Source organism: Salvelinus namaycush, chromosome 26, assembly GCF_016432855.1.
Source record: "Salvelinus namaycush isolate Seneca chromosome 26, SaNama_1.0, whole genome shotgun sequence".
In the NCBI taxonomy this organism is placed as follows: Eukaryota; Metazoa; Chordata; class Actinopteri; order Salmoniformes; family Salmonidae; genus Salvelinus; species Salvelinus namaycush.
Window position 1 is genome coordinate 34,790,817 of NC_052332.1, and position 27,451 is coordinate 34,818,267.

General features: G+C 40.6%; 1 protein-coding gene across 4 annotated transcripts in view; it reads left to right on the forward strand.

The window, feature by feature from the left end:
• LOC120021507 (calcium/calmodulin-dependent protein kinase type II subunit alpha-like) overlaps nucleotides 1-27,451 on the forward strand; it is a 111,606-nt gene that overhangs the window by 18,773 nt on the left and 65,382 nt on the right. For all 4 annotated transcript variants that reach the window (XM_038965295.1, XM_038965293.1, XM_038965292.1 and 1 more), the window contains exon 3: nucleotides 13,708-13,767. In XM_038965295.1, the coding sequence (XP_038821223.1) occupies nucleotides 13,708-13,767 (60 nt within the window). The remainder of the gene's footprint in view (nucleotides 1-13,707; nucleotides 13,768-27,451) is intronic.

Sequence of the window (27,451 nt, forward strand, 5' to 3'; positions counted from 1 at the left end):
CTTCCCCGTCAGAAGGCTGAAAAGATTTGGCATTAGCCATCAGATCCTCAAAAAGTTCCACAGCTGTACCATCGAGAGCATCTTGACTGGTTGTATCACCACTTCTTATGGCAACTGCTCGGCTTCCGACTGCAAGGCGCTACAGAGGGTAGTGCGTACGGCCCAGTACATCAATGGGGCCGAGCTCCCATCCATCCAGGACCTCTATACCAGGCGGTGTCAGAGGAAGGCCCTAAAAATTGTCAAAGACTCCAGCCACCCAAGTCACAGTCTGTTCTCTCTGCTACCGTATGGCAAGCTGTACCGGAGCGCCAAGTCTGGGACTAAAAGGCTCCTGAACAGCTTCTACCCCAAAGCCATAAGACTGGTGAATAGTTAATTAAATGGCTGTCTGGACTCCCCCCACCCCCTACCTACATGTACATAGCACTTCAATCAATCACCTAACCAAACCTACATGTACATATTACCTCAATCACCCCAACTACCTCATACCCCAGTACACTGACTCAGTACCGGTACTCCTTGTATATAACCTGTATATAACCTGTATATAGCCTGTATATAGCCTGTGTATAGCCTGTATATAGCCTGTATATAGCCTCTATATAGCCTCTATATAGCCTGTATATAGCCTGTGTATAGCCTGTGTATAGCCTGTATATAGCCTGTATATAGCCTGTATATAGCCTGTATATAGCCTCGCTAATGTTATTTTATTTTGTTATTTTATTGTTACTATTTTAGTTTTATCCATTTGTTAAATTTCATACTTTTTAACTGCATTGTTGGTTAAGGGCTTGTAAGTAAGCATTTCACGGTAAGGTCTACACCTGTTGTATTCAGCATTTCACGGTAAGGTCTACACCTGTTGTATTCAGCATTTCACGGTAAGGTCTACACCTGTTGTATTCAGCATTTCACGGTAAGGTCTACACCTGTTGTATTCGGCATTTCACGGTAAGGTCTACACCTGTTGTATTCGGCATTTCACGGTAAGGTCTACACCTGTTGTATTCAGCATTTCACGGTAAGGTCTACACCTGTTGTATTCGGCATTTCACGGTAAGGTCTACACCTGTTGTATTCGGCGCATGTGACAAATAACAATGTTTTTGATTTGATTTGACATGTTAAATGGTCTTTGAAATTTCCAGGGCAATTTACCGGAGTTATAGCTATTACCATTCTAACTCAATTATGCCTAAACTGCTCCTTTTCCAGATAAGCGCTACGTCATTTCAGGACATTATATACATACTGCCAATTCTTGTTTGATATTTACAATGCCATTTGGTGAATTTCTATACATATTGCTGTTGTGTATCGTATTGCAGTATCACCATTTCACAACCGTTGTATTGAGAACTACACTACATATCTAGGTAGGGAGGAGGAAGGGGAGGGTAGGGAGGAGGAAGGGTAGGGTAGGGAGGAAGGGTAGGGTAGGGAGGAGGAAGGGGAGGGGAGGGAGGAGGAAGGGTAGGGTAGGGAGGAGGAAGGGTAGGGAGGAGGAAGGGGAGGGTAGGGAGGAGGAAGGGGAGGGTAGGGAGGAGGGAGGGTAGGGAGGAGGAAGGGGAGGGGAGGGAGGAGGAAGGGGAGGGTAGGGAGGAGGAAGGGGAGGGGAGGGAGGGTAGGGAGGAGGAAGGGGAGGGTAGGGAGGAGGAAGGGTGGGGAGGAGGAGGAAGGGTAGGGAGGAGGAAGGGGAGGGTAGGGAAGGGGAGGGTAGGGAGGAGGAAGGGGAGGGTAGGGTAGGGAGGAGGAAGGGGAGGGTAGGAATGGGAGGGGTAGGTAGAGAGGGGAGGGGTAGGTAGGAGAGGAGGTTAGGGGAGGGTAGGGAGGAGGAAGGGGAGGGTAGGGAGGGGAGGGGTAGGTAGGGAGGAGAAAAGGGGGGAGGGAGGGGAGGGGTAGGTAGGGAGGAGGAAGGGGAGGGTAGGGAGGGGTGGCAGACTCAGCACCTGCGGACTCTTCCTACCATGCTTCGCCATGTTGTGGCCACAGCTCCATACTGAATGGCTGGCTGGGGGTCTGGTAAAGAGGTGTGTTGTGGTCAGGCCTCCATACTGAATGGCTGGCTAGGGGTCTGGTAGAGAGGTGTGTTGTGGTCAGGCCTCCATACTGAATGGCTGGCTGGGGGTCTGGTAGAGAGGTGTGTTGTGGTCAGGGAGGGGAGGGGTAGGTAGGGAGGAGGAAGGGGAGGGTAGGGAGGGGTGGCAGACCCAGCACCTGCGGACTCTTCCTACCATGCTTCGCCATGTTGTGGCCACAGCTCCACAGCTCCATACTGAATGGCTGGCTGGGGGTCTGGTAGAGAGGTGTGTTGTGGTCAGGCCTCCATACTGAATGGCTGGCTAGGGGTCTGGTAGAGAGGTGTGTTGTGGTCAGGCCTCCATACTGAATGGCTGGCTAGGGGTCTGGTAGAGAGGTGTGTTGTGGTCAGGCCTCCATACTGAATGGCTGGCTGGGGGTCTGGTAGAGAGGTGTGTTGTGGTCAGGCCTCCATACTGAATGGCTGGCTGGGGGTCTGGTAGAGAGGTGTGTTGTGGTCAGGCCTCCATACTGAATGGCTGGCTAGGGGTCTGGTAGAGAGGTGTGTTGTGGCCAGGCCTCCATACTGAATGGCTGGCTGGGGGTCTGGTAGAGAGGTGTGTTGTGGTCAGGCCTCCATACTGAATGGCTGGCTGGGGGTCTGGTAGAGAGGTGTGTTGTGGTCAGGCCTCCATACTGAATGGCTGGCTGGGGGTCTGGTAGAGAAGTGTGTTGTCAGCTGGCATGCTGCGTTCTGAGAGGAGGCAGGTTGTTTGGTATTCTGTGTGTGTTCCTGTGTAAGGGTGAGAGAGTGTGTAGAGGGGAACCACAAACAGACAGCTCCCTGTTGGCCTATGACTGACTGACAGACTACTCCTCAGTGAGCCCAGAAACCCCTGCTGCTTCCTGCCTGTTTATCCCATTCTCTATTCCTTTGTTGTTTACTTTCGTTTCAGTGAGTGCCTATTTGTATTCATGTGGCATGTGCTTCTAGGAGAGTACATACTGTGTTTTGTGGAGCACAGTGCAAATGATGTTGTCGTGGCTATCGAACACTGTGCATGCAGGGGAGCACACATTGTATGTTGTTTGCATGTGATTTTGATGTCCCTTAAATTACAGGTGTGTGTGTGTGTGTGTGTGTGTGTGTGTGTGTGTGTGTGTGTGTGTGTGTGTGTGTGTGTGTGTGAGTGTGAGTGTGTGCGTGCGTGCGTGCGTGTGTGCACGTTAGATAGAACCCTGGGAGGAAACAGTGATATCATTAAAAACGCTCAACCAGCTGCCTGCTTGGCCCTCTGCCAGGGGACTCTGCTGACACCATAACATTATTTATTGTAAATAAATATATGCCCTAGCAATGCACCCTCCCTACTTCTACACTAGAGGAGCTGAATGATCATTCAGACTGGATTCTCCTTTTCTCACCATGTTGTAGCCTGTTCCATTATTTCCTGTGGGGTTGGTTGTTAGAGATGGTCTGACTTCAAGTAATTCATGGCATTAATAGTTCCTCATGAGTAAAATCATAGTCAATGTCACAATAATACAAAGATGAGTTGGTGTGCCTCTGTAAATGACTATGGCAGACATTTCTCCTGGAGATCACAGACATGCAGCTGCTTTGGTCCAAAAGGATTTGTTAGGATTTTACATTTACTCCCACGAAGCCTGCTACTCTACTTGCTCTGTAGAGACTCATTCTACATGAAGCCTGCTACTCTACTTGCTCTGTAGAGACTCATTCTACATGAAGCCTGCTATTCTACTTGCTCTGTAGAGACTCATTCTACATGAAGCCTGCCTCTCTACTTGCTCTGTAGAGACTCATTCTACATGAAGCCTGCTACTCTACTTGCTCTGTAGAGACTCATTCTACATGAAGCCTGCCTCTCTACTTGCTCTGTAGAGACTCATTCTACATGAAGCCTGCCTCTCTACTTGCTCTGTAGAGACTCATTCTACATGAAGCCTGCTACTCTACTTGCTCTGTAGAGACTCATTCTACATGAAGCCTGCTACTCTACTTGCTCTGTAGAGACTCATTCTACATGAAGCCTGCTACTCTACTTGCTCTGTAGAGACTCATTCTACACGAAGCCTGCTACTCTACTTGCTCTGTAGAGACTCATTCTACATGAAGCCTGCCTCTCTACTTGCTCTGTAGAGACTCATTCTACATGAAGCCTGCTACTCTACTTGCTCTGTAGAGACTCATTCTACATGAAGCCTGCCTCTCTACTTGCTCTGTAGAGACTCATTCTACATGAAGCCTGTCTCTCTACTTGCTCTGTAGAGACTCATTCTACATGAAGCCTGCCTCTACTTGCTCTGTAGAGACTCATTCTACATGAAGCCTGCTACTCTACTTGCTCTGTAGAGACTCATTCTACATGAAGCCTGCTACTCTACTTGCTCTGTAGAGACTCATTCTACATGAAGCCTGCCTCTCTACTTGGTCTGTAGAGACCGACTGGCTGTCGGGTTGGGGACCCTCAGACGTAAGGCTCAGGTGTACTGGTGAGCAGAACAGATTGCATGGAGCAGGGAAAGACATCTGGCGGAGTAGCAGTGGAGGTTTATTAGCATTCTGATAATGTACAGCTGGACCAGGAGGAGTAGGGCAGATCATTTAACCCCAATCAGCTGTGACTGAGCTGTTATTTAGATTAAAAGGGCTTCACACCAAAACGTGTTGGCCTACTGGTGCTGGGAAAATCACTCAAGGTATTAAACTATCCAACAGTGGATTGATTGATTGTCTGTCTACATTGAGACAAACTACGTAGGTCGTCTTCCAGGGTCAGGCCCATGTTCGTCTAGCTGCAGGTTATTGTGCATGCAGCAGGAGTGTAAAATAAGACCAGCAACTGTCATGGTATCTGTGTCAATGTGTTAATCTACAGTATACTGTCAGTGTCAATGTGTTAATCTACAGTATACTGTCAGTGTCAATGTGTTAATCTACAGTATACTGTCAGTGTCAATGTGTTAATCTACAGTATACTGTCAGTGTCAATGTGTTAATCTACAGTATACTGTCAGTGTCAATGTGTTAATCTACAGTATACTGTCAGAGTCAATGTGTTAATCTACAGTATACTGTCAGTGTCAATGTGTTAATCTACAGTATACTGTCAGAGTCAATGTGTTAATCTACAGGATACTGTACATGTCAGTGTGTTAATCTACAGTATACTGTCTGTGTCAGTGTGTTAATCTACAGTATACTGTCTGTGTCAGTGTGTTAATCTACAGTATACTGTCTGTGTCAATGTGTTAATCTACAGTATACTGTACATGTCAGTGTGTTAATCTACAGTATACTGTACATGTCAGTGTGTTAATCTACAGTATACTGTACATGTCAGTGTGTTAATCTACAGTATACTGTACATGTCAGTGTGTTAATCTACAGTATACTGTACATGTCAGTGTGTTAATCTACAGTATACTGTACATGTCAGTATGTTAATCTACAGTATACTGTCAGAGTCAATGTGTTAATCTACAGTATACTGTCAGTGTCAATGTGTTAATCTACAGTATACTGTACATGTCAGTGTGTTAATCTACAGTATACTGTACATGTCAGTGTGTTAATCTACAGTATACTGTCTGTGTCAGTGTGTTAATCTACAGTATACTGTACATGTCAGTGTGTTAATCTACAGTATACTGTACATGTCAATGTGTTAATCTACAGTATACTGTCAGAGTCAATGTGTTAATCTACAGTATACTGTACATGTCAATGTGTTAATCTACAGTATACTGTACATGTCAGTGTGTTAATCTACAGTATACTGTACATGTCAGTGTGTTAATCTACAGTATACTGTCTGTGTCAGTGTGTTAATCTACAGTATACTGTCAGAGTCAATGTGTTAATCTACAGTATACTGTACATGTCAGTGTGTTAATCTACAGTATACTGTCAGAGTCAATGTGTTAATCTACAGTATACTGTACATGTCAATGTGTTAATCTACAGTATACTGTCAGAGTCAATGTGTTAATCTACAGTATACTGTACATGTCAGTGTGTTAATCTACAGTATACTGTCTGTGTCAGTGTGTTAATCTACAGTATACTGTACATGTCAGTGTGTTAATCTACAGTATACTGTCTGTGTCAGTGTGTTAATCTACAGTATACTGTCAGAGTCAATGTGTTAATCTACAGTATACTGTACATGTCAGTGTGTTAATCTACAGTATACTGTCAGAGTCAATGTGTTAATCTACAGTATACTGTACATGTCAATGTGTTAATCTACAGTATACTGTCAGAGTCAATGTGTTAATCTACAGTATACTGTACATGTCAGTGTGTTAATCTACAGTATACTGTCTGTGTCAGTGTGTTAATCTACAGTATACTGTACATGTCAGTGTGTTAATCTACAGTATACTGTCTGTGTCAGTGTGTTAATCTACAGTATACTGTCAGAGTCAATGTGTTAATCTACAGTATACTGTACATGTCAGTGTGTTAATCTACAGTATACTGTCAGAGTCAATGTGTTAATCTACAGTATACTGTACATGTCAATGTGTTAATCTACAGTATACTGTCAGAGTCAATGTGTTAATCTACAGTATACTGTACATGTCAATGTGTTAATCTACAGTATACTGTCTGTGTCAGTGTGTTAATCTACAGTATACTGTCTGTGTCAGTGTGTTAATCTACAGTATACTGTCTGTGTCAATGTGTTAATCTACAGTATACTGTACATGTCAGTGTGTTAATCTACAGTATACTGTCAGAGTCAATGTGTTAATCTACAGTATACTGTCAGAGTCAATGTGTTAATCTACAGTATACTGTACATGTCAATGTGTTAATCTACAGTATACTGTCTGTGTCAATGTGTTAATCTACAGTATACTGTACATGTCAGTGTGTTAATCTACAGTATACTGTCAGTGTCAATGTGTTAATCTACAGTATACTGTCAGTGTCAATGTGTTAATCTACAGTATACTGTCAGTGTCAATGTGTTAATCTACAGTATACTGTCTGTGTCAATGTGTTAATCTACAGTATACTGTACATGTCAGTGTGTTAATCTACAGTATACTGTCAGTGTCAATGTGTTAATCTACAGTATACTGTCAGTGTCAATGTGTTAATCTACAGTATACTGTCTGTGTCAATGTGTTAATCTACAGTATACTGTCAGTGTCAATGTGTTAATCTACAGTATACTGTACATGTCAGTATGTTAATCGACAGTATACTGTACATGTCTGTGTCAATGTGTTAATCTACAGTATACTGTCTGTGTCAATGTGTTAATCTACAGTATACTGTCAGTGTCAATGTGTTAATCTACAGTATACTGTACATGTCAGTATGTTAATCGACAGTATACTGTACATGTCTGTGTCAATGTGTTAATCTACAGTATACTGTACATGTCAGTGTGTTAATCTACAGTATACTGTCTGTGTCAATGTGTTAATCTACAGTATACTGTCAGAGTCAATGTGTTAATCTACAGTATACTGTACATGTCAATGTGTTAATCTACAGTATACTGTACATGTCAGTGTGTTAATCTACAGTATACTGTCAGAGTCAATGTGTTAATCTACAGTATACTGTCAGAGTCAATGTGTTAATCTACAGTATACTGTCAGAGTCAATGTGTTAATCTACAGTATACTATACATGTCAATGTGTTAATCTACAGTATACTGTACATGTCAGTGTGTTAATCTACAGTATACTGTACATGTCAATGTGTTAATCTACAGTATACTGTCAGAGTCAATGTGTTAATCTACAGTATACTGTCAGAGTCAATGTGTTAATCTACAGTATACTGTCAGTGTCAATGTGTTAATCTACAGTATACTGTCAGAGTCAATGTGTTAATCTACAGTATACTGTACATGTCAGTGTGTTAATCTACAGTATACTGTCTGTGTCAGTGTGTTAATCTACAGTATACTGTACATGTCAATGTGTTAATCTACAGTATACTGTCAGAGTCAATGTGTTAATCTACAGTATACTGTACATGTGAATGTGTTAATCTACAGTATACTGTCAGAGTCAATGTGTTAATCTACAGTATACTGTACATGTGAATGTGTTAATCTACAGTATACTGTCAGAGTCAATGTGTTAATCTACAGGATACTGTACATGTCAGTGTGTTAATCTACAGTATACTGTCAGAGTCAATGTGTTAATCTACAGTATACTGTACATGTCAGTGTGTTAATCTACAGTATACTGTCAGAGTCAATGTGTTAATCTACAGTATACTGTACATGTCAGTGTGTTAATCTACAGTATACTGTCAGAGTCAATGTGTTAATCCACAGTATACTGTACATGTCAGTGTGTTAATCTACAGTATACTGTCAGTGTCAATGTGTTAATCTACAGTATACTGTCAGAGTCAATGTGTTAATCTACAGTATACTGTACATGTCAATGTGTTAATCTACAGTATACTGTCAGAGTCAATGTGTTAATCTACAGTATACTGTACATGTCAGTGTGTTAATCTACAGTATACTGTCAGAGTCAATGTGTTAATCTACAGTATACTGTACATGTCAATGTGTTAATCTACAGTATACTGTACATGTCAGTGTGTTAATCTACAGTATACTGTACATGTCAATGTGTTAATCTACAGTATACTGTACATGTCAGTGTGTTAATCTACAGTATACTGTCTGTGTCAGTGTGTTAATCTACAGTATACTGTACATGTCTGTGTCAGTGTGTTAATCTACAGTATACTGTACATGTCAGTGTGTTAATCTACAGTATACTGTCAGAGTCAATGTGTTAATCTACAGTATACTGTACATGTCAATGTGTTAATCTACAGTATACTGTACATGTCAGTGTGTTAATCTACAGTATACTGTACATGTCAGTGTGTTAATCTACAGTATACTGTACATGTCAATGTGTTAATCTACAGTATACTGTCAGAGTCAATGTGTTAATCTACAGTATACTGTACATGTCAATGTGTTAATCTACAGTATACTGTACATGTCAGTGTGTTAATCTACAGTATACTGTCTGTGTCAGTGTGTTAATCTACAGTATACTGTACATGTCTGTGTCAGTGTGTTAATCTACAGTATACTGTACATGTCAGTGTGTTAATCTACAGTATACTGTACATGTCAGTGTGTTAATCTACAGTATACTGTCTGTGTCAATGTGTTAATCTACAGTATACTGTACATGTCAGTGTGTTAATCTACAGTATACTGTCAGAGTCAATGTGTTAATCTACAGTATACTGTACATGTCAGTGTGTTAATCTACAGTATACTGTCTGTGTCAGTGTGTTAATCTACAGTATACTGTACATGTCTGTGTCAGTGTGTTAATCTACAGTATACTGTACATGTCAGTGTGTTAATCTACAGTATACTGTCAGAGTCAATGTGTTAATCTACAGTATACTGTCAGAGTCAATGTGTTAATCTACAGTATACTGTACATGTCTGTATGTTAATCTACAGTATACTGTACATGTCAGTATGTTAATCTACAGTATACTGTACATGTCAGTGTGTTAATCTACAGTATACTGTCAGAGTCAATGTGTTAATCTACAGTATACTGTCAGAGTCAATGTGTTAATCTACAGTATACTGTACATGTCAATGTGTTAATCTACAGTATACTGTACATGTCAGTGTGTTAATCTACAGTATACTGTCAGAGTCAATGTGTTAATCTACAGTATACTGTCAGAGTCAATGTGTTAATCTACAGTATACTGTACATGTCAGTGTGTTAATCTACAGTATACTGTCAGTGTCAATGTGTTAATCTACAGTATACTGTCAGAGTCAATGTGTTAATCTACAGTATACTGTACATGTCAGTGTGTTAATCTACAGTATACTGTCAGAGTCAATGTGTTAATCTACAGTATACTGTACATGTCAGTGTGTTAATCTACAGTATACTGTCAGAGTCAATGTGTTAATCTACAGTATACTGTCAGAGTCAATGTGTTAATCTACAGTATACTGTACATGTCAGTGTGTTAATCTACAGTATACTGTCAGTGTCAATGTGTTAATCTACAGTATACTGTCAGAGTCAATGTGTTAATCTACAGTATACTGTACATGTCAGTGTGTTAATCTACAGTATACTGTCAGTGTCAATGTGTTAATCTACAGTATACTGTCTGTGTCAGTGTGTTAATCTACAGTATACTGTACATGTCTGTGTCAGTGTGTTAATCTACAGTATACTGTCAGTGTCAATGTGTTAATCTACAGTATACTGTCAGAGTCAATGTGTTAATCGACAGTATACTGTACATGTCTGTGTCAATGTGTTAATCTACAGTATACTGTCAGAGTCAATGTGTTAATCTACAGTATACTGTACATGTCAGTGTGTTAATCTACAGTATACTGTACATGTCAGTGTGTTAATCTACAGTATACTGTCTGTGTCAGTGTGTTAATCTACAGTATACTGTCTGTGTCAGTGTGTTAATCTACAGTATACTGTACATGTCTGTGTCAGTGTGTTAATCTACAGTATACTGTACATGTCAGTGTGTTAATCTACAGTATACTGTACATGTCAGTGTGTTAATCTACAGTATACTGTCTGTGTCAGTGTGTTAATCTACAGTATACTGTCTGTGTCAGTGTGTTAATCTACAGTATACTGTACATGTCTGTGTCAGTGTGTTAATCTACAGTATACTGTCTGTGTCAGTGTGTTAATCTACAGTATACTGTCTGTGTCAATGTGTTAATCTACAGTATACTGTACATGTCAGTGTGTTAATCTACAGTATACTGTCTGTGTCAGTGTGTTAATCTACAGTATACTGTCAGAGTCAATGTGTTAATCTACAGTATACTGTACATGTCAGTGTGTTAATCTACAGTATACTGTCTGTGTCAATGTGTTAATCTACAGTATACTGTACATGTCAGTGTGTTAATCTACAGTATACTGTACATGTCAGTATGTTAATCTACAGTATACTGTACATGTCAGTATGTTAATCTACAGTATACTGTCTGTGTCAGTGTGTTAATCTACAGTATACTGTACATGTCAATGTGTTAATCTACAGTATACTGTACATGTCAGTATGTTAATCTACAGTATACTGTACATGTCAGTATGTTAATCTACAGTATACTGTACATGTCAGTGTGTTAATCTACAGTATACTGTCTGTGTCAGTATGTTAATCTACAGTATACTGTACATGTCAATGTGTTAATCTACAGTATACTGTCAGAGTCAATGTGTTAATCTACAGTATACTGTCAGAGTCAATGTGTTAATCTACAGTATACTGTACATGTCAGTGTGTTAATCTACAGTATACTGTACATGTCAGTGTGTTAATCTACAGTATACTGTACATGTCAATGTGTTAATCTACAGTATACTGTACATGTCAGTATGTTAATCTACAGTATACTGTACATGCCAATGTGTTAATCTACAGTATACTGTCAGAGTCAATGTGTTAATCTACAGTATACTGTCAGAGTCAATGTGTTAATCGACAGTATACTGTACATGTCTGTGTCAATGTGTTAATCTACAGTATACTGTCAGAGTCAATGTGTTAATCTACAGTATACTGTGCATGTCAATGTGTTAATCTACAGTATACTGTACATGTCAGTGTGTTAATCGACAGTATACTGCACATGTCAGTGTGTTAAGGCTCATTGTAGTCTCACACTATCCTGGTATATTGCCCTTGACTTTTGTTCTGTGCTCAGTGCTGTTGAAGCTTCATTTGTCTTTCATTATACCCCTGTTGGAGTATTTATACATGGGTGCATGAACTCCATTTCTCCCTCTTTATTTTTACTCAGCTATATCTTATAATTCTAGTCCTGGTGTATTCCGCAGGGTTGCCTAGCAACACCATTCTTAAAGTCCAGAGCATATATTTGCGTATACATTACAGTGGATGGCGTATAGTACAGGAAGGCTTTAGGGACGGAGGAGGAGATTGGCACACGCTTAAAAGCTGGTACGACGGCAAATATTCTACAAGGAAAGAACGAGATTATATTTGTTTCATTTCTTATATGTGTAATGGTGCAGTGGAGGCTGGTGAGGGGAGGACGGCTCATAATAATGTCTGGAACAAATGGAAAGGCATCAAACACATGGAAACCATGGAAACCATGTGTTTGATATATTTGATACCATTCCACTCATTCCGCTCCAGCCATTACCACGAGCCCGTCCTCCCCAATGAAGGTGCCACTAACCTCCTGTGGTATGGTGATACTGCCGAAACACTACTTACTGATAATGATAAATGCTGCTGCTACACAGCAGAAGGGTTTTTGTGAAGCTACCGCTCACACCAGAAAATTCTGGATGATGGAGGAGGCTTGGTTTATCTCATCTCCGATGCAATCATGAACTTGATCAAGGGGCAATGGCTTTTTACTGTAAGACTGATACACCTCTCATGATTGGTGAAGGAGAATGAGCTGTACAGACTGAGCAGACAGTGAAAGAGATTGAGCTGTGCAGATTGAGCAGACAGTGAAGGAGTGTATGAACAGAGGGGTAGATATTAGGAGGAAAAAGGGGGCCTCCCCTGCCAATTTGGGTCACTCATTAATACTGCAGAAAGCCCTCTGCTCTCGGACAGAAAGAGAGCGTTTATTTGGCAAAGCGGCATTGTTATCTTGCTGACTGCCCGCCCCCTCACTTTCATTACTGGGGAGAGTAGCTTGTGTCAATGTGACCTCTCTCTCCCCAACCTCCTCCCTCTATACCGTGCCCACCATCACCCTTCCTTCCTTCCTTCCTTCCTTCCTTCCTTCCTTCCTTCCTTCCTTCCTTCCTTCCTTCCTTCCTTCCTTCCTTCCTTCCTTCCTTCCTTCCTTCCTTCCTTCCTTCCTTCCTTCCTTCCTTCCTTCCTTCCTTCCTTCCTTCCTTCCTTCCTTCCTTCCTTCCTTCCTTCCTTCCTTCCTTCCTTCCTTCCTTCCTTCCTTCCTTCCTTCCTTCCTTCCTCCCTCCCTCCCTCCCTCCCTCCCTCCCTCCCTCCCTCCCTCTCACCTACCATCTTCCTCTTCTTCCTTCCTTCCTTCCTTCCTTCCTTCCCTCCCTACCGCCCACCCTCATCCCTCCCTACCACCCACCCTCATCCCTCCCTACCACCCCTGTAGGTATAAAAAATATATTTGAAAATGATCATTGAATTTGGTCTTTACTGCTATAGCCCATAGAAACGCATTGAATAACACATTCGTACAAGGCATAACAGACAGTCCAAAAAAATCTATCATAAGGAATAAGGTTTTTAGGTATCGTTTTGAATTGTCATCCAATTCGGAATTCTAGGTCGGAAACTCAGGCATCTTTCTGGAGCTATCTTAATTTGATCTATCTGTTGTCACAGAGAACTCTCCTGCACAACAGAACATGCTAATTGGAGTGTACTCAAGGTTTAGAAAGGCTTCTAAAGTTTGTAATTTCCATTTTAACATTTCAGACTTGATTTGCCCTAACAACCCCATACAAAAATGTCCAATAATAATAATAATTCACATTTCCTGTCGCTGCAGAATTATTTTCCTGCTGTGAGAAGCAGGGTCAAAGGAAGATAGCACACCTGTAATGTTTCCTGCGTCATGAAACTATCTGTCTGCGTGTTTGGCTTTCAGATCACCAGAAGCTGGACAGAGAGGCCAGGATCTGCCGACTGCTGAAGCACTCCAACATCGGTGAGTTCTGTAGCAGACCGATCAGGTCATGCAGGCTTCCTCATCCTACTCCCACTCTTTCAGTATATATCATAAGCTCTATGGCAAATGCAGATTGGAAACACACAAAAAGTACTATGATCCATAAAGATGTGTTCTATTTCTTTTCATTATTGATTGGCTTGATTCCACAATATCATGTGTCACATTACACACATTCTTTCACTCTACCTATGAAGTAGTTCAGATTGGGAAACTTCAGAAATATACGTCACTAGCCTTGGGTCAGATTCTGTTGAGAGCATAGTAAACTTTCAGTTAACTATAGTACAGTATTGACGTCATCTGCTTCCATTGAGCTGAATCATGCACCCAGTGAAAGTGCAACAGTCATCCAGAGAGATAGAACGCTATCTCGTTGTTGTGGTTCCTGTGTGTACAGCTGGCACCGTCAGACCACGGTGTGTAATTTACTGATTAACAGGCTGGGAAGCACTTTTCTACTTTCCTTAGCCCCACACGTGTTTAATAATGCATCCCACTCGCTGCCACGGACAAGATCAGCTGCATTATTAATCCAAAGATATTTTCATCCGTGTTTGAAATGAGAGAGAGAGAGAGAGAGAGAGAGAGAGAGAGAGAGAGAGAGAGAGAGAGAGAGAGAGAGAGAGAGAGAGAGAGAGAGAGAGAGAGAGAGAGAGAGAGAGAGAGAGAGAGAGAGAGAGAGAGAGAGAGAGAGAGAGAGAGAGAGAGAGAGAGAGAGAGAGAGAGAGAGAGAGAGAGAGAGAGAGAGAGAGAGAGAGAGAGAGAGAGAGAGAGAGAGAGAGAGAGAGAGAGAGAGAGAGAGAGAGAGAGAGAGAGAGAGAGAGAGAGAGAGAGAGAGAGAGACAGACAGACAGACAGACAGACAGACAGACAGACAGACAGACAGACAGACAGACAGACAGACAGACAGACAGACAGACAGACAGACAGACAGACAGACAGACAGACAGACAGACAGACAGACAGACAGACAGACAGACAGACAGACAGACAGACAGACAGACAGACAGACAGACAGACAGACAGACAGACACACCCACCCAACTGTGTGTCTAAACCGACCCACCCACCCACCCAACTGTATGTCTAAACCGACCCACCCAGCCACCCACCCACCCAACTGTATGTCTAAACCGACCGACCGACCCAAACTGTATGTCTAAACCAGCCTCTGAGTGGTCAGAGAGAGAACTAATACAAGTGTGACCTGTGGATGCCCTCAGGTCAGGTTGTACGCTGCTTTGTGTACTGTCAGGGATAGAGAGATTATAGAGAGAGGACAGAGAGAGGGGGATGGAGAGAGGATATAGAGAGGGGGATGGAGAGAGGATAGAGAGAGGACAGAGAGAGGATAGAGAGAGGGGGATGGAGAGAGGATATAGAGAGGGGTATATAAAGAGGAAATAGAGAGGGGGATAGAGAGTGGATAGAGAGAGGATATAGAGAGGATATAGAGAGGGGGATAGAGAGAGGATATAAAGAGATAGAGATGAGAAGAGAGAGGATAGAGAGAGGTTAGAGAGAAGATTGAGAGAGGGATAGAGATGATATAGAGAGGACAGATATAAGATAGAGAGAGGATATAAATGGATAGAGGGGATAGAGAGAGAATAGACAGAAGATATAACGAGGTTAGAGAGAGGATAGAGAGAAGAGAGAGGAGAGATAATAGAGAGAAGAAAGAGAGAGGATATAGAGAGAGGGATAGAGATGATATAGAGAGGATTGAGAGAGGGATAGAGATGATATAGAGAGGATTGAGAGAGGGATAGAGATGATAGAGAGAAGATAGAGAAAGGATAGAGAGAGGAGAGAGGATAGAGAGAAGATAGAGAGAGGATATAGAGAGGATAGAGAGAGGGATAGAGATGATAGAGAGAGGATAGAGAGGGATAGAGAGGATATAGAGAGGATAGAGAGAGGATAGAGAGAGGATAGAGTGAGGATAGGGAGTGGATAGATAGATGATTTAGAGAGGGGGGTAGAGAGAGAGGATATAGAGAGGGATAGAGATGATAGAGAGAGGATAGAGAGGATATAGAGAGGATAGAGAGAGGATAGAGTGAGGATAGGGAGTGGATAGATAGATGATTTAGAGAGGGGGATAGAGAGAGAGGATAGAGAGAGGGATAGAGATGATAGAGAGAGGATAGGGAGTGGATAGATAGATGATTTAGAGAGGGGGATAGAGAGAGAGGATATAGAGAGGATAGAGATGATAGAGAGAGGATAGGGAGTGGATAGATAGATGATTTAGAGAGGGGGATAGAGAGAGAGGATATAGAGAGGATAGAGATGATAGAGAGAGGATAGGGAGTGGATAGATAGATGATTTAGAGAGGGGGATAGAGAGAGAGGATATAGAGAGGATAGAGAGAAGGATAGAGAGAAGGATAGAGAGGATAGAGAGAGAATAGAGAGAGGATAGAGTGAGGATAGAGAGTGGATAGATAGATGATTTAGAGAGGGGGATAGATAGAGAGGATAGAGAGAGAGGATAGAGAGAGGGATATAGAGAGGATAGAGAGAAGGATAGAAAGAGGATAGAGAGAGGATAGAGAGGATATAGAGAGCATAGAGAGAGGGATAGAGATGATATAGAGAGGATATAGAGATGATAGAGATGATATAGAGAGGATAGAGAGATGATATAGAGAGGATAGAGAGGATAGAGAGATGATATAGAGAGGATAGAGAGAAGGATAGAAAGAGGATAGAGAGGGATAGAGAGGATATAGAGAGCATAGAGAGAGGATAGAGTGAGGATAGAGAGTGGATAGATAGATGATTTAGAGAGGGGGATAGAGAGAGAGGATAGAGAGAGGATATAGAGAGGATAGAGAGAGGATAGAGTGAGGATAGAGAGATGATATAGAGAGGATAGAGAGAGGATAGAGAGTGGATAGATAGATGATTTAGAGAGGGGGATAGAGAGAGAGGATAGAGAGAGGATAGAGAGAGGATATAGAGAGGATAGAGAGGATAGAGAGAGGGATAGAAAGAGGATAGAGAGGGATAGAGAGGATATAGAGAGCATAGAGAGAGGGATAGAGATGATATAGAGAGGATATAGAGATGATAGAGATATGATAGAGAGAGGATAGAGAGGATAGAGAGAAGGATAGAAAGAGGATATAGAGAGCATAGAGAGAGGATAGAGATATGATAGAGAGAGGATAGATAGATTATATAGACAGGGGGATAGAGAGGGAGGATGGAGAGAGGATAGAGAGAGGATAGAGAGATGATATAGAGAGGATTAGGATTGGGAACCAACCACGCCCACACCCCATATAGGCCCCTTCAGATCAGACCTATGCCCCCCCCCCCCAAAGAAAATGGCCTCAACATGAGAGTCACACCTACGCCCAGGCTGTGAGAAGGCAAACAGGCCCAACCCCCACTCTTACACTAGCCCAAGCCAATGGCATATACCAGATGCTCAGCAGGCTCTGCTCACATTTACTGGTCTGAGTCCAAACCACACAACCAACAACATTGGACACTTTATGGAACACAAAGCTTTCACTATCTCATCCTGGAATATCCAAGGCCTGAGGTCATCTGCCTTTGGCCTAAAGAGCAGGAACCTGGACTTCACCAAATAAATAAGAAATACAGACATTGTCATCCTACAAGAAACATGGTATAGAGGAAATGGACCCACTGGTTGCCCTCTAGGTTACAGAGAGATGGTAGTCCCATCCACCAAACTACCAACAGTGAAACAGGGAAGAGACTCAGGGGGTATGCTAATTTGGTAAGAGCAGACCTAACTCATTAAATGACTCAAAACAGGAACATTTTACATTTGGCTAGAAATTCAAAAGGAAATGATCTCAACAGAGAAAAATGTCCTCCTGTGTGCTACCTATATCCCCCCCACTAGAATCCCCATACTTTAATGAAGACAGCTTCTCCATCCTGGAGGGGGAAATCAATCATTCCCAGGCCCAGGGACATGTCTGTGGCGACCTAAATGCCAGAACTGGACAAGAACCTGACGCCCTCAGCACACAGGGGGACAAACGCGTACCTGGAGGGCCTCCAGTAGCTGTGCCACTAGAGATCCTGGTTCGAGTCCAGGCTCTGTCACAGCCAGCCGTGACCGGGAGACCCATGGGGCGGCGCACAATTGGCCCAACGACGTCCGGGTTTGTGGAGGGTTTGGCCGGCAGGGGGCGGGGATGTCCTTGTCCCATCGTGCTCTAGTGACATCTGTGGCAGGCCGGGCGCATGCACGCTGACATGGTCGCCAGGTGTATGGTGTTTCCTCTGACACATTGGTGTGGCTGGCTTCCGGGTTAAGCAGGCATTGTGTCAAGAAGCAGTGCGGCGAGGTCAGTACAGGTGCATCAAAGCTGGGACCGAGAGACTGAAAAACAGCTTCTATCTCAAGACCATTAGACTGTTAAACAGCCACCACTAACATTGAGTGGCTGCTGCCAACATACTGACTCAAATCTCTAGCCACTTTAATAATAAAAAATTGGATGTAATAAATGTATCACTAGTCACTTTAAACAATGCCACTTTATATAATGTTTACATACCCTACATTACTCATCTCATATGTATATACTGTACTCTGTACCATCTGCTGCATCTTGCCTATGCCGCACGGCCATCGCTCATCCATATATTTATATGTACATATTCTTATTCATTCCTTTACACTTGTGTGTATAAGGTAGTTGTTGTGAAATTGTTAGATTACTTGTTAGAAATTACTGCACGGTCGGAACTAGAAGCACAAGCATTTCGCTACACTCACATTAACATCTGCTAACCATGTGTATGTGACCTATAACATTTGATTTGATTTGATTTGGCTTGGTTGGGTCATGTTTTGGAGGACGCACGGCTCTCGACATTCGCCTCTCCCGAGTCTGTACGGGAGTTGCAGCGATGAGACAAGACTAACTACCAATTGGATACCACGAAAATTGGGGAGAAAAAGGGGCAAAAGTTCAAAAATAACAAGTAAAACACCTACCTGGAGGTGACAGCATTCCCTTCCCCATATGCCCCCCTAGGCACAACTACGACAACATAACCAACAAAGACGGGTCACAACTTCTGCAGCTCTGTCGCACGCTAGGTCTGTACATATTCAATGGTAGGCTTCGAGGGGACTCCTACGGTAGGTACACCTATAGCTCATCTCTTGGCAGTAGACTACTTTATCACTGACCTCAACCCAGAGTCTCTCAGAGCGTTCACAGTCAGCCCACAAACACCCCTATCAGATCACAGCAAAATCACAGTCTACTTGAACAGAGCAATACTCAATTATGAAGCATCAAAGCCAAAGGAACTGAATAATATTAAGAAATGCTATAAATGGAAGGAAAGTAGTGTGGAAATTTACCAAAAAACAATAAGGCAACAACAAATTCAATCCCTTTTAGACATCTTCCTGGACAAAACGATTCACTGTAATAGTGAAGGTGTAAACTTGGCAGTAGATAACCAGTTGTTCAGAGACACAAAGACTACTCCATGGTTATTTTAAAAATTACAAAGTTCTCATAGACGAGGGAAATAAACACAATTCAAGCCCGGTTACTGATTGTAACAATACAATAAAAAATATAGCTTTTCTATAAATCTTCACATATAACTAATTGAACACACAAGCACTAATTCAACATAGTGAAGATAAAAACTAAGTAAACAGAAGGCACAGTATGTGTGGATGGTATGGTTTGTGTTTATTTTTTATTTTATTTGTTATGTTTGGAAAGTTGAGTGAGTGAGTAATGAAATGGTTGCATATCCCAGAGCCAATGTATTGCTGTGAGCCGGGTATGAGAGGGCTTTCAATGTTGTTCAGATGATGGATATACTTTTATAATGAATTATACGTCTTATTTATTTATTGTCCTATCATGGAGAACTACATTTTTTATTTATTTTTTTATAAATTATATCTAATTATTTATTATCCTATTTTAATGGTACGGTCCATGGCACTATACCCTAGACACCCACCTGAATGACCCAGATACTAAGGAGAAGTCCCTAACTGTTTTATGTGCCCGCTGTAAGCGGTCTGTATGCAGCTAAAATGAGGTCAGAGACCAAGAGCAGCACTGCCCCCTCAAGATTCTGAGCCTGCTTGGCAGGGTTGGTCCTGCAAAGCCAAAGCCCCAATAAGGGAGAGCATAATATACAAGGAAATTCTCAAAGCTGCTAATGAGAACCTTGACGACCTTGTACCTAGCCGGTGGGGATTCCGGTGGGGTGCCCCCACCCAGGCAGTGGCAGTGCTGGCAACACTAGCTGCAGTAACCCATGGGGAGGGGGTCACACTCGGACATTCAGAGAGGGGGTATATTATTGTGGCCCTGGCGGCACAAAATCAAAGTCGGACTGCATGGAGATGCGTGGGGACATGGTCATGACGGGTGGCCGTATTGTGGGTGTTTCAGGAATAAGGTGTACATTTGACCTCCATTATCTAGGATATGACAATGGTAAATAAATCTCTCAATTTTTGCTAATTTTTTGTGCGGTCTTGCAGGCCTTCTCATGCAGCTGCAACTGCAAGTGCATTTGTAAATCATGACCCATCTTGAGTTGGGCTCTGGGATGGTGCAATTGTTGAAAAAGTGAGCTTATGGTTGTGTGGGGGTAAGGGCTGAGTGTGTGTGGGTGTATGTGTGTATCCCACAACTGTTGCGAAGGAAGAAGTAAAAGATGTTAGGGACAATAGAGGATGATCCACAGATATATATAATACAAATCGAGGTGAGGGCAATGGAAATGCATATGGTAATTGATCTTCTTCAATTCGGTAAATGGCACTGTATGCTCTTTTCAAAGAATGGATCCCAGTCGGTTCAGGGCTATGGGATACAGGGGGTCGAGGGTGGTCTACCGGGCATTGGGATGACAAGCCATCTCGAGATGAGGCCTTTTAGCGGGTGGAATAGTAGGGACCAATTGGAGGTTTACTTAGTAGAAATGCAAATATCATGGTACAACTATATAGACACTCAATCATTATGTTACTTTTTAATAGTACGTTTACAAAAATATATTCTGATTAAAAGAATGAAAGGTGTGTCTCATTATGGTAAGTGGTGAAATAAGTATAGCCAGTTACAATTGTAATGGCTTAGCAGATAATAAGAAAAGACGATCAGTATTTACCTGGCTAAAAGAGAAGGATTATAATATCTATTGTTTACAGGAAACCCATTCAACAGTTTTAGATGAAGTTTTGTGGAAAAAGAACTGGGGGGGCAAAATATATTTCTCCCATGGGCAAAGAAATTCAAAAGGGGTGATGGTTTTAATTAACAATAATTTTGATCCAAATGTGCAAATTGTCCAAACAGATCCTCAAGGTAGATGGATTATTTTAAATATGTTATTGGACAATAAACAAATATGGCTTGTTAACCTATACGGTCCGAATAATGATGATCCAAGCTTCTTTGAAAATATATATAAGAATTTATCAACTCTACAAGCAACACTAGACTCTATTATTATAGTGGGAGATTTTAATACGGTCTTAAATACCTCTATAGACCGGAAAGGAAATCACACTACAAACTATCACCCTCAGGCACTTAAGGAAATCATGAATGTCATGGATATATTGGAATTAGTGGATATATGGAGACTTAAATACCCTGATTTAGTGAGATATACATGGCGGAGGCTGAATCAAGCTAGTCGTCTTGACTACTTTCTTATACCATTCTCTCTGGCACCAAAAGTTAAAAAAGTGTTGATAGGGGACAGAATGCGGTCGGATCATCACATAATTGGCATATATATTTCTCTTACAGAATTTCCACGTGGGCGAGGATATTGGAAATTTAATCAAAGTCTACTAGATGATAAATTGTTTAGAACTAGGACAGAAGATTTTATAACTGACTTTTTCAGACATAACATAGGTACAGCAGATCCCCTTATTGTATGGGACACTTTTAAGTGTGCCTTTAGAGGCCATGCAATTCAGTACTCATCTATAAAACAAAAGCAATTTAGATCAAAAGAGTCCATATTAACAAAGGAAATTGAAGGACTAACAGTACAGTTAGATAGCAATAAAAACAGTACCATAGAGGCACAGAATAAGTTAGAGGAAAAACAAAAAGAAATGGAGGAACTTATTCAAGAAAGATCCAGTGTAATACATTATAAAAATAAAGCGAACTGGATGGAATATGGGGAAAAATGCACCAAATTCTTTTTCAATCTTCAATATAGAAATGCTACCAAAAAAAATGTATTAAAACTTGTTACAATGATGGAGTCACGCATGATTCACCAAATGATATTTTGAAAGAGGAAGTAAAGTACTTTAAGAATATGTTTTCGTTTCAGGCTCCTCCATCTCCACTAACTGAAACTAATTGTATGGATTTTTTTCCTATTAATAATGTAAAATTAACATCTGTACAGAAAGACTCATGTGAAGGCCAAATTACAGAGGAGGAACTGCTTGATGCAATTGGGGCCTTTAAGGATGGGAAAACTCCAGGGCTGGATGGCATACCAGTGGAAGTATACAAAACTTTTTTTGATATACTCAAAGGACCATTATTAGCTTGTTTTAACCACTCCTATATAAATGGTAGATTATCAGACACGCAACAAGAAGGTCTGATATCGTTATTACTGAAACAGGACCCAAGTGGTATATATAAAGATCCAGTCCAATTAAAAAATTGGAGACCTCTTACACTTCAGTGTTGTGATGCAAAAATCCTAGCAAAATGCTTGGCGCATAGAATAAAAAAAGTTTTGTCAGATATTATTCATCCTAATCAGACAGGTTTTTTACATGGACGATACATTGGAGATAATATAAGGCAAGTACTGGAAACAATAGAACACTATGAAATATCGGGGACACCAGGTCTGGTTTTCATAGCTGATTTTGAAAAGGCTTTTGATAAAGTACGACTGGAGTTTATATATAAATGCCTAGAATATTTCAATTTTGGGGAATCTCTTATAAAATGGGTTAAAATTATGTATAGTAACCCTAGGTGTAAAATAGTAAATAATGGCTACATCTCAGAAAGTTTTAAACTATCTAGAGGAGTAAAACAAGGTTGTCCACTATCGGCATATCTATTTATTATTGCCATCGAAATGTTAGCTGTTAAAATTAGATCAAACATTAATATTAATGGATTAGAAATCCGTGGCTTAAAAACTAAGGTGTCATTGTACGCTGATGATTCATGTTTTCTTTTAAAACCACAACTAGAGTCTCTCCACGGCCTCATAGAGGATCTAGATACCTTTGCTATCCTCTCTGGATTAAAACCAAATTATGATAAATGTACCATATTACGTATTGGATCACTAAAAAATACACATTTTATATTGCCATGTAGTTTACCAATTAAATGGTCTGACGGAGATGTGGACATACTCGGTATAAAAATCCCAAAAGAAAGAAATGATCTCACTCCAATAAATTTTTATAGAAAGTTAGCAAAAATAGATAAGATCTTGCTACCATGGAAAGGAAAATACTTGTCTATTTGTGGAAAAATCACCCTGATTAACTCTTTAGTCATATCACAGTTTACCTATTTGCTTATGGTTTTGCCTACACCTAGTGACCTGCTTTTTAAATTATATGAACAAAAAATATTCCATTTTATTTGGAACGGCAAGCCAGATAAAATTAAAAGGGCCTATTTATATAACGAATATGAATTCGGAGGGCAGAAATTATTAAATATTAAAGCATTAGACCTCTCACTAAAGGCATCAGTCATACAAAAGTTATACTTAAATCCAAACTGGTTCTCTAGTAAATTGGTACGAATGTCTCATCCTATGTTCAAGAAGGGCCTTTTTCCCTTTATTCAGATTACACCTGCTCACTTTCGGTTGTTTGAAAAGGAAATAATCTCCAAAATATCCTTATTTTTTAAACAAGCCTTAGAAAGTTGGTTGCAATTTCAGTTTAATCCACCTGAAAGGATGGAACAAATAGTACAACAAATATTGTGGTTAAATTCAAATATAGTAATTGATAAAAAAACTGTATTTATCGAAGAAATGTTTAAAAAAGGTATAATTTTTGTGAATGATATCATAAATAGGACTGGTGGAGTTATGTCACACATGCAGCTCACACAGACATATGGAAATGTCTGCTCTACCCAAAATTACAACCAATTAATTGCAGCATTACCACAAAAATGGAAGAGGCAAGTAGAAGGGGAAAAAAGTAAGGAACTTGTATGTCGGCCCTGTATTAAAGAACATAAATGGTTAAAGAAAAGTGTGATAAATAAAAACATATACCAATTTCATTTAAGGACCAAAAAACTGACAGCTGTGCCATATAAATTGCAAAATAGTTGGGAAGAGATGTTCGATGTACCCATTCCATGGCACATGGTTTATGAATTGATACGCAAAACAACGCCGGATTCAAAACTTCGAATTTTTCAATTTAAATTATTGTACAAAATTCTTGCAACTAATAGAATGTTATATATATGGGGTATACAATCTTCCCAGCTCTGTAGATTCTGCTGTGAGGAGGCAGAGTCATTAGACCATTTATTTTGGTATTGTCCATATGTAGCTCGTTTTTGGTCACAGGTCCAGGAATGGCTGAAGAATTGCAACATTTGCCTAGAACTAACGCTACAGATAGCAATACTGGGGGATTTGAAAAGCCATAGTCAATCAATCAATAATATAATAATTATTTTAGCAAAAATGTTTATTTTTAATTTACAATCTGTAGAAGCTATGAGAATAGGAAGGTTCAAATCTTTTGTGAAGCATCACAGCACAGTTGAAAAATATATGGCAAATAAAAATCCGAAATGGATGATGTTGGAAGATAGATGGGAAGGGTTGAGTGGAACTGAAGGGTGGGACTAATAACAAGATAAACAATGTAGGGCATACGGGATCTGTGAAATGTGTATAGGTGCGGAGCTTTTGTGAAATAGCACAGTTACAAGTGGAAATAAAATTGGATGGACAACAGAAATAGAGGAAGGACTAAGAACAAACAAGAGAGAACTATTATAAAGTAGTCTGTGTCTGTAAAATAGGTATAAGATGTATAAATTGAAGGTAAAAGCAGAAGTGTTTATTAGTTTACTCCAATTGGGGGAGCGGTGGTAGGGTTGCGGGGAATAATAATAAAGGTATATTCTTTAAAAAAGTATGTATGTCTATATAGGTATGTGTATGTATATATGTATATATGTATGCATGCGTGTATGGATATATATATTTACCCCAAAAAATATGGGGGATTGGAAATGATGCAGACAATTACATTGGAAGCAACATTCTTTCCGCAATATTAAGCTGATCCACCCCAAAAAAAAAAAAAAAAAAAAAAAAAAAAAAAAAAACTTGGCAGTAGAAAACCTAAACAGTATATTTGACCTCTTAGCTTTCCTATCAAATCAAAAAATGTTGAGCAGAACAATGACAAATGATTTGATGAAGAATGCAAAAACCTAAGAAAGAAATTGAGAAACCTATCCAACCAAAAACATAGAGACCCAGAAAACCTGAGCCTACGCCTTCACTATGGTGAATCACTAAAACAATACAGAAATACACTACGGAAAAAGAAGGAACATCACGTCAGAAATCTGCTCAATGTAATTGAAGAATCCATAGACTCTAACCACTTCTGGGAAATTTGGAAAACGCTGAACAAACAACAACACAAAGAATTATTTATCCAAAACGGATAAGAAGAAACAGCAAAAACATATACATGATCAAATACAAATCTTAGAATCAACTATTAAAGACGACCAAAACCCACTGTATTCTCCAATTACATTGAATGAACTACAGGACAAAATACAAACCCTCCTTCCCAATAAGCCTGTGGTGTTGATGGTATCCTACATGACATGATCAAATAAACAGACCACAAATTCCAATTGGCTATACTTAAACTCTTTAACATCATCCTTAGCTCTGGCATCTTCCCCAATATTTGGAACCAAGGACTGATCACCCCAAAATTTGACCCCAATAACTACCGGTTATTAGGATAAGCGTCAACAGCAACCTTGGGAAAATCCTCTGAATTATCATTAACAGCAGACTCGTACATTTCCTCAGTGAAAACAATTGTCACGCTCTGACTTTAGTTATATTTGTTTTCTTTATTATTTGGTTAGGTCAGGGTGTGACAAGGGTGGTTTGGTTAGTTTCGTATTGTCTAGGGGAATTTAGGTTTATGGTGGCCTGAATTGGTTCCCAATCAGAGACAGCTGTTTATCGTTGTCTCTGATTGGGGATCCTATTTAGGTTGCCATTTTCCATGTTGGTTTTGTGGGTAGTTGTCCATGTTTAGTTGCCTGTGAGCACTACGTTGGCTTCACGTTTCGTTTGGAGTTTTATTGTTTTGTTGGCGACATCGTTAATAAATAAGTATGTACGCTCACAACGCTGCGCCTTGGTCCATTTCTTCAACAGACGGTCGTGACAACAATGTACTGATCAAATGTCAAATTGGCTTTTTACTAAATCACTATACAACAGACCACGTATTCATCCTGCACACCCAAATTGACAAAGAAACAAAACAAAGCAAAGGCAGATTCTTAAGATTTAAGAAAAGCTTTTGACTCAATTTGGCATGAGAATCTGCTATACAAATTGATGGAAAGTGGTGTTGGGGGAAAAACATACGACATTATAAAATCTATGTACACAAACACCAAGTGTGTGGTTAAAATGGGCAAAAAACACATTTCTTTCCACAAGGCCGTGGGATGAGACATGGATGCAGCTTAAGCCCCACCCTCTTCAACATATATATCAATGAATTGGCGAGGGCACTACAACAGTCTGCAGCACCCGGCCTCGCCCTACTAGAGTCTGAAGTCAAATGTCTACTGTTTACCAAAGATCTGGTGCTTCTGTCCCCAACCAAGGAGGAGGAGGGCCTACAGCAGCACCTAGATCTTCTACACAGATTCTGTCAGACCTGGGCCCTGACAGTAAATCTCAGTAAGACAAAAATAATGTTCCAAAAAAGGTCCAGTTGCAAGGACCACAAATACAAATTCCATCTAGACACCGTTGCCCTAGAGCACACAAACAACTATACATACCTCAGCCTAAACATCAGCGCCACAGGCAACTTCCACAAAGCTGTGAACGATCTGAGAGACATGGCAAGAAGGGCCTTCTATGCCATCAAAAGGAACATAAAATTTGACATACCAATTATGATCTGGCTAAAAATACTTGAATCAGTTATAGAACCCATTGCCCTTTATGGTTGTGAGGTCTGGGGTCCGCTCACCAACAAAGAATTTACAAAATGGGACAAACACCAAATTCAGACTGCATGCAGAGTTTAGCAAAAATATACTCAGTGTACAACGTAAAACACCAAATAATGCATGCAGAGCAGAATTAGGCCGATAGCCGCTAATTATCAAATTCCAGAAAAGAGACGTTAAATTCTACAAGCGATTCCCAGACCTTCCATAACAAAGTCATCACCTACAGAGAGATTAACCTGGAGAAGAGTCCCCTAAGCAAGCTGGTCCTGGAGCTCTGTTCACAAACAGATCACACAGAGTACCAGGACAGCAACACAATTAGACCCAAACAAATCATGAGAAAACAAAAAGATAATTACTTAACACATTTGGAAACAATCAAC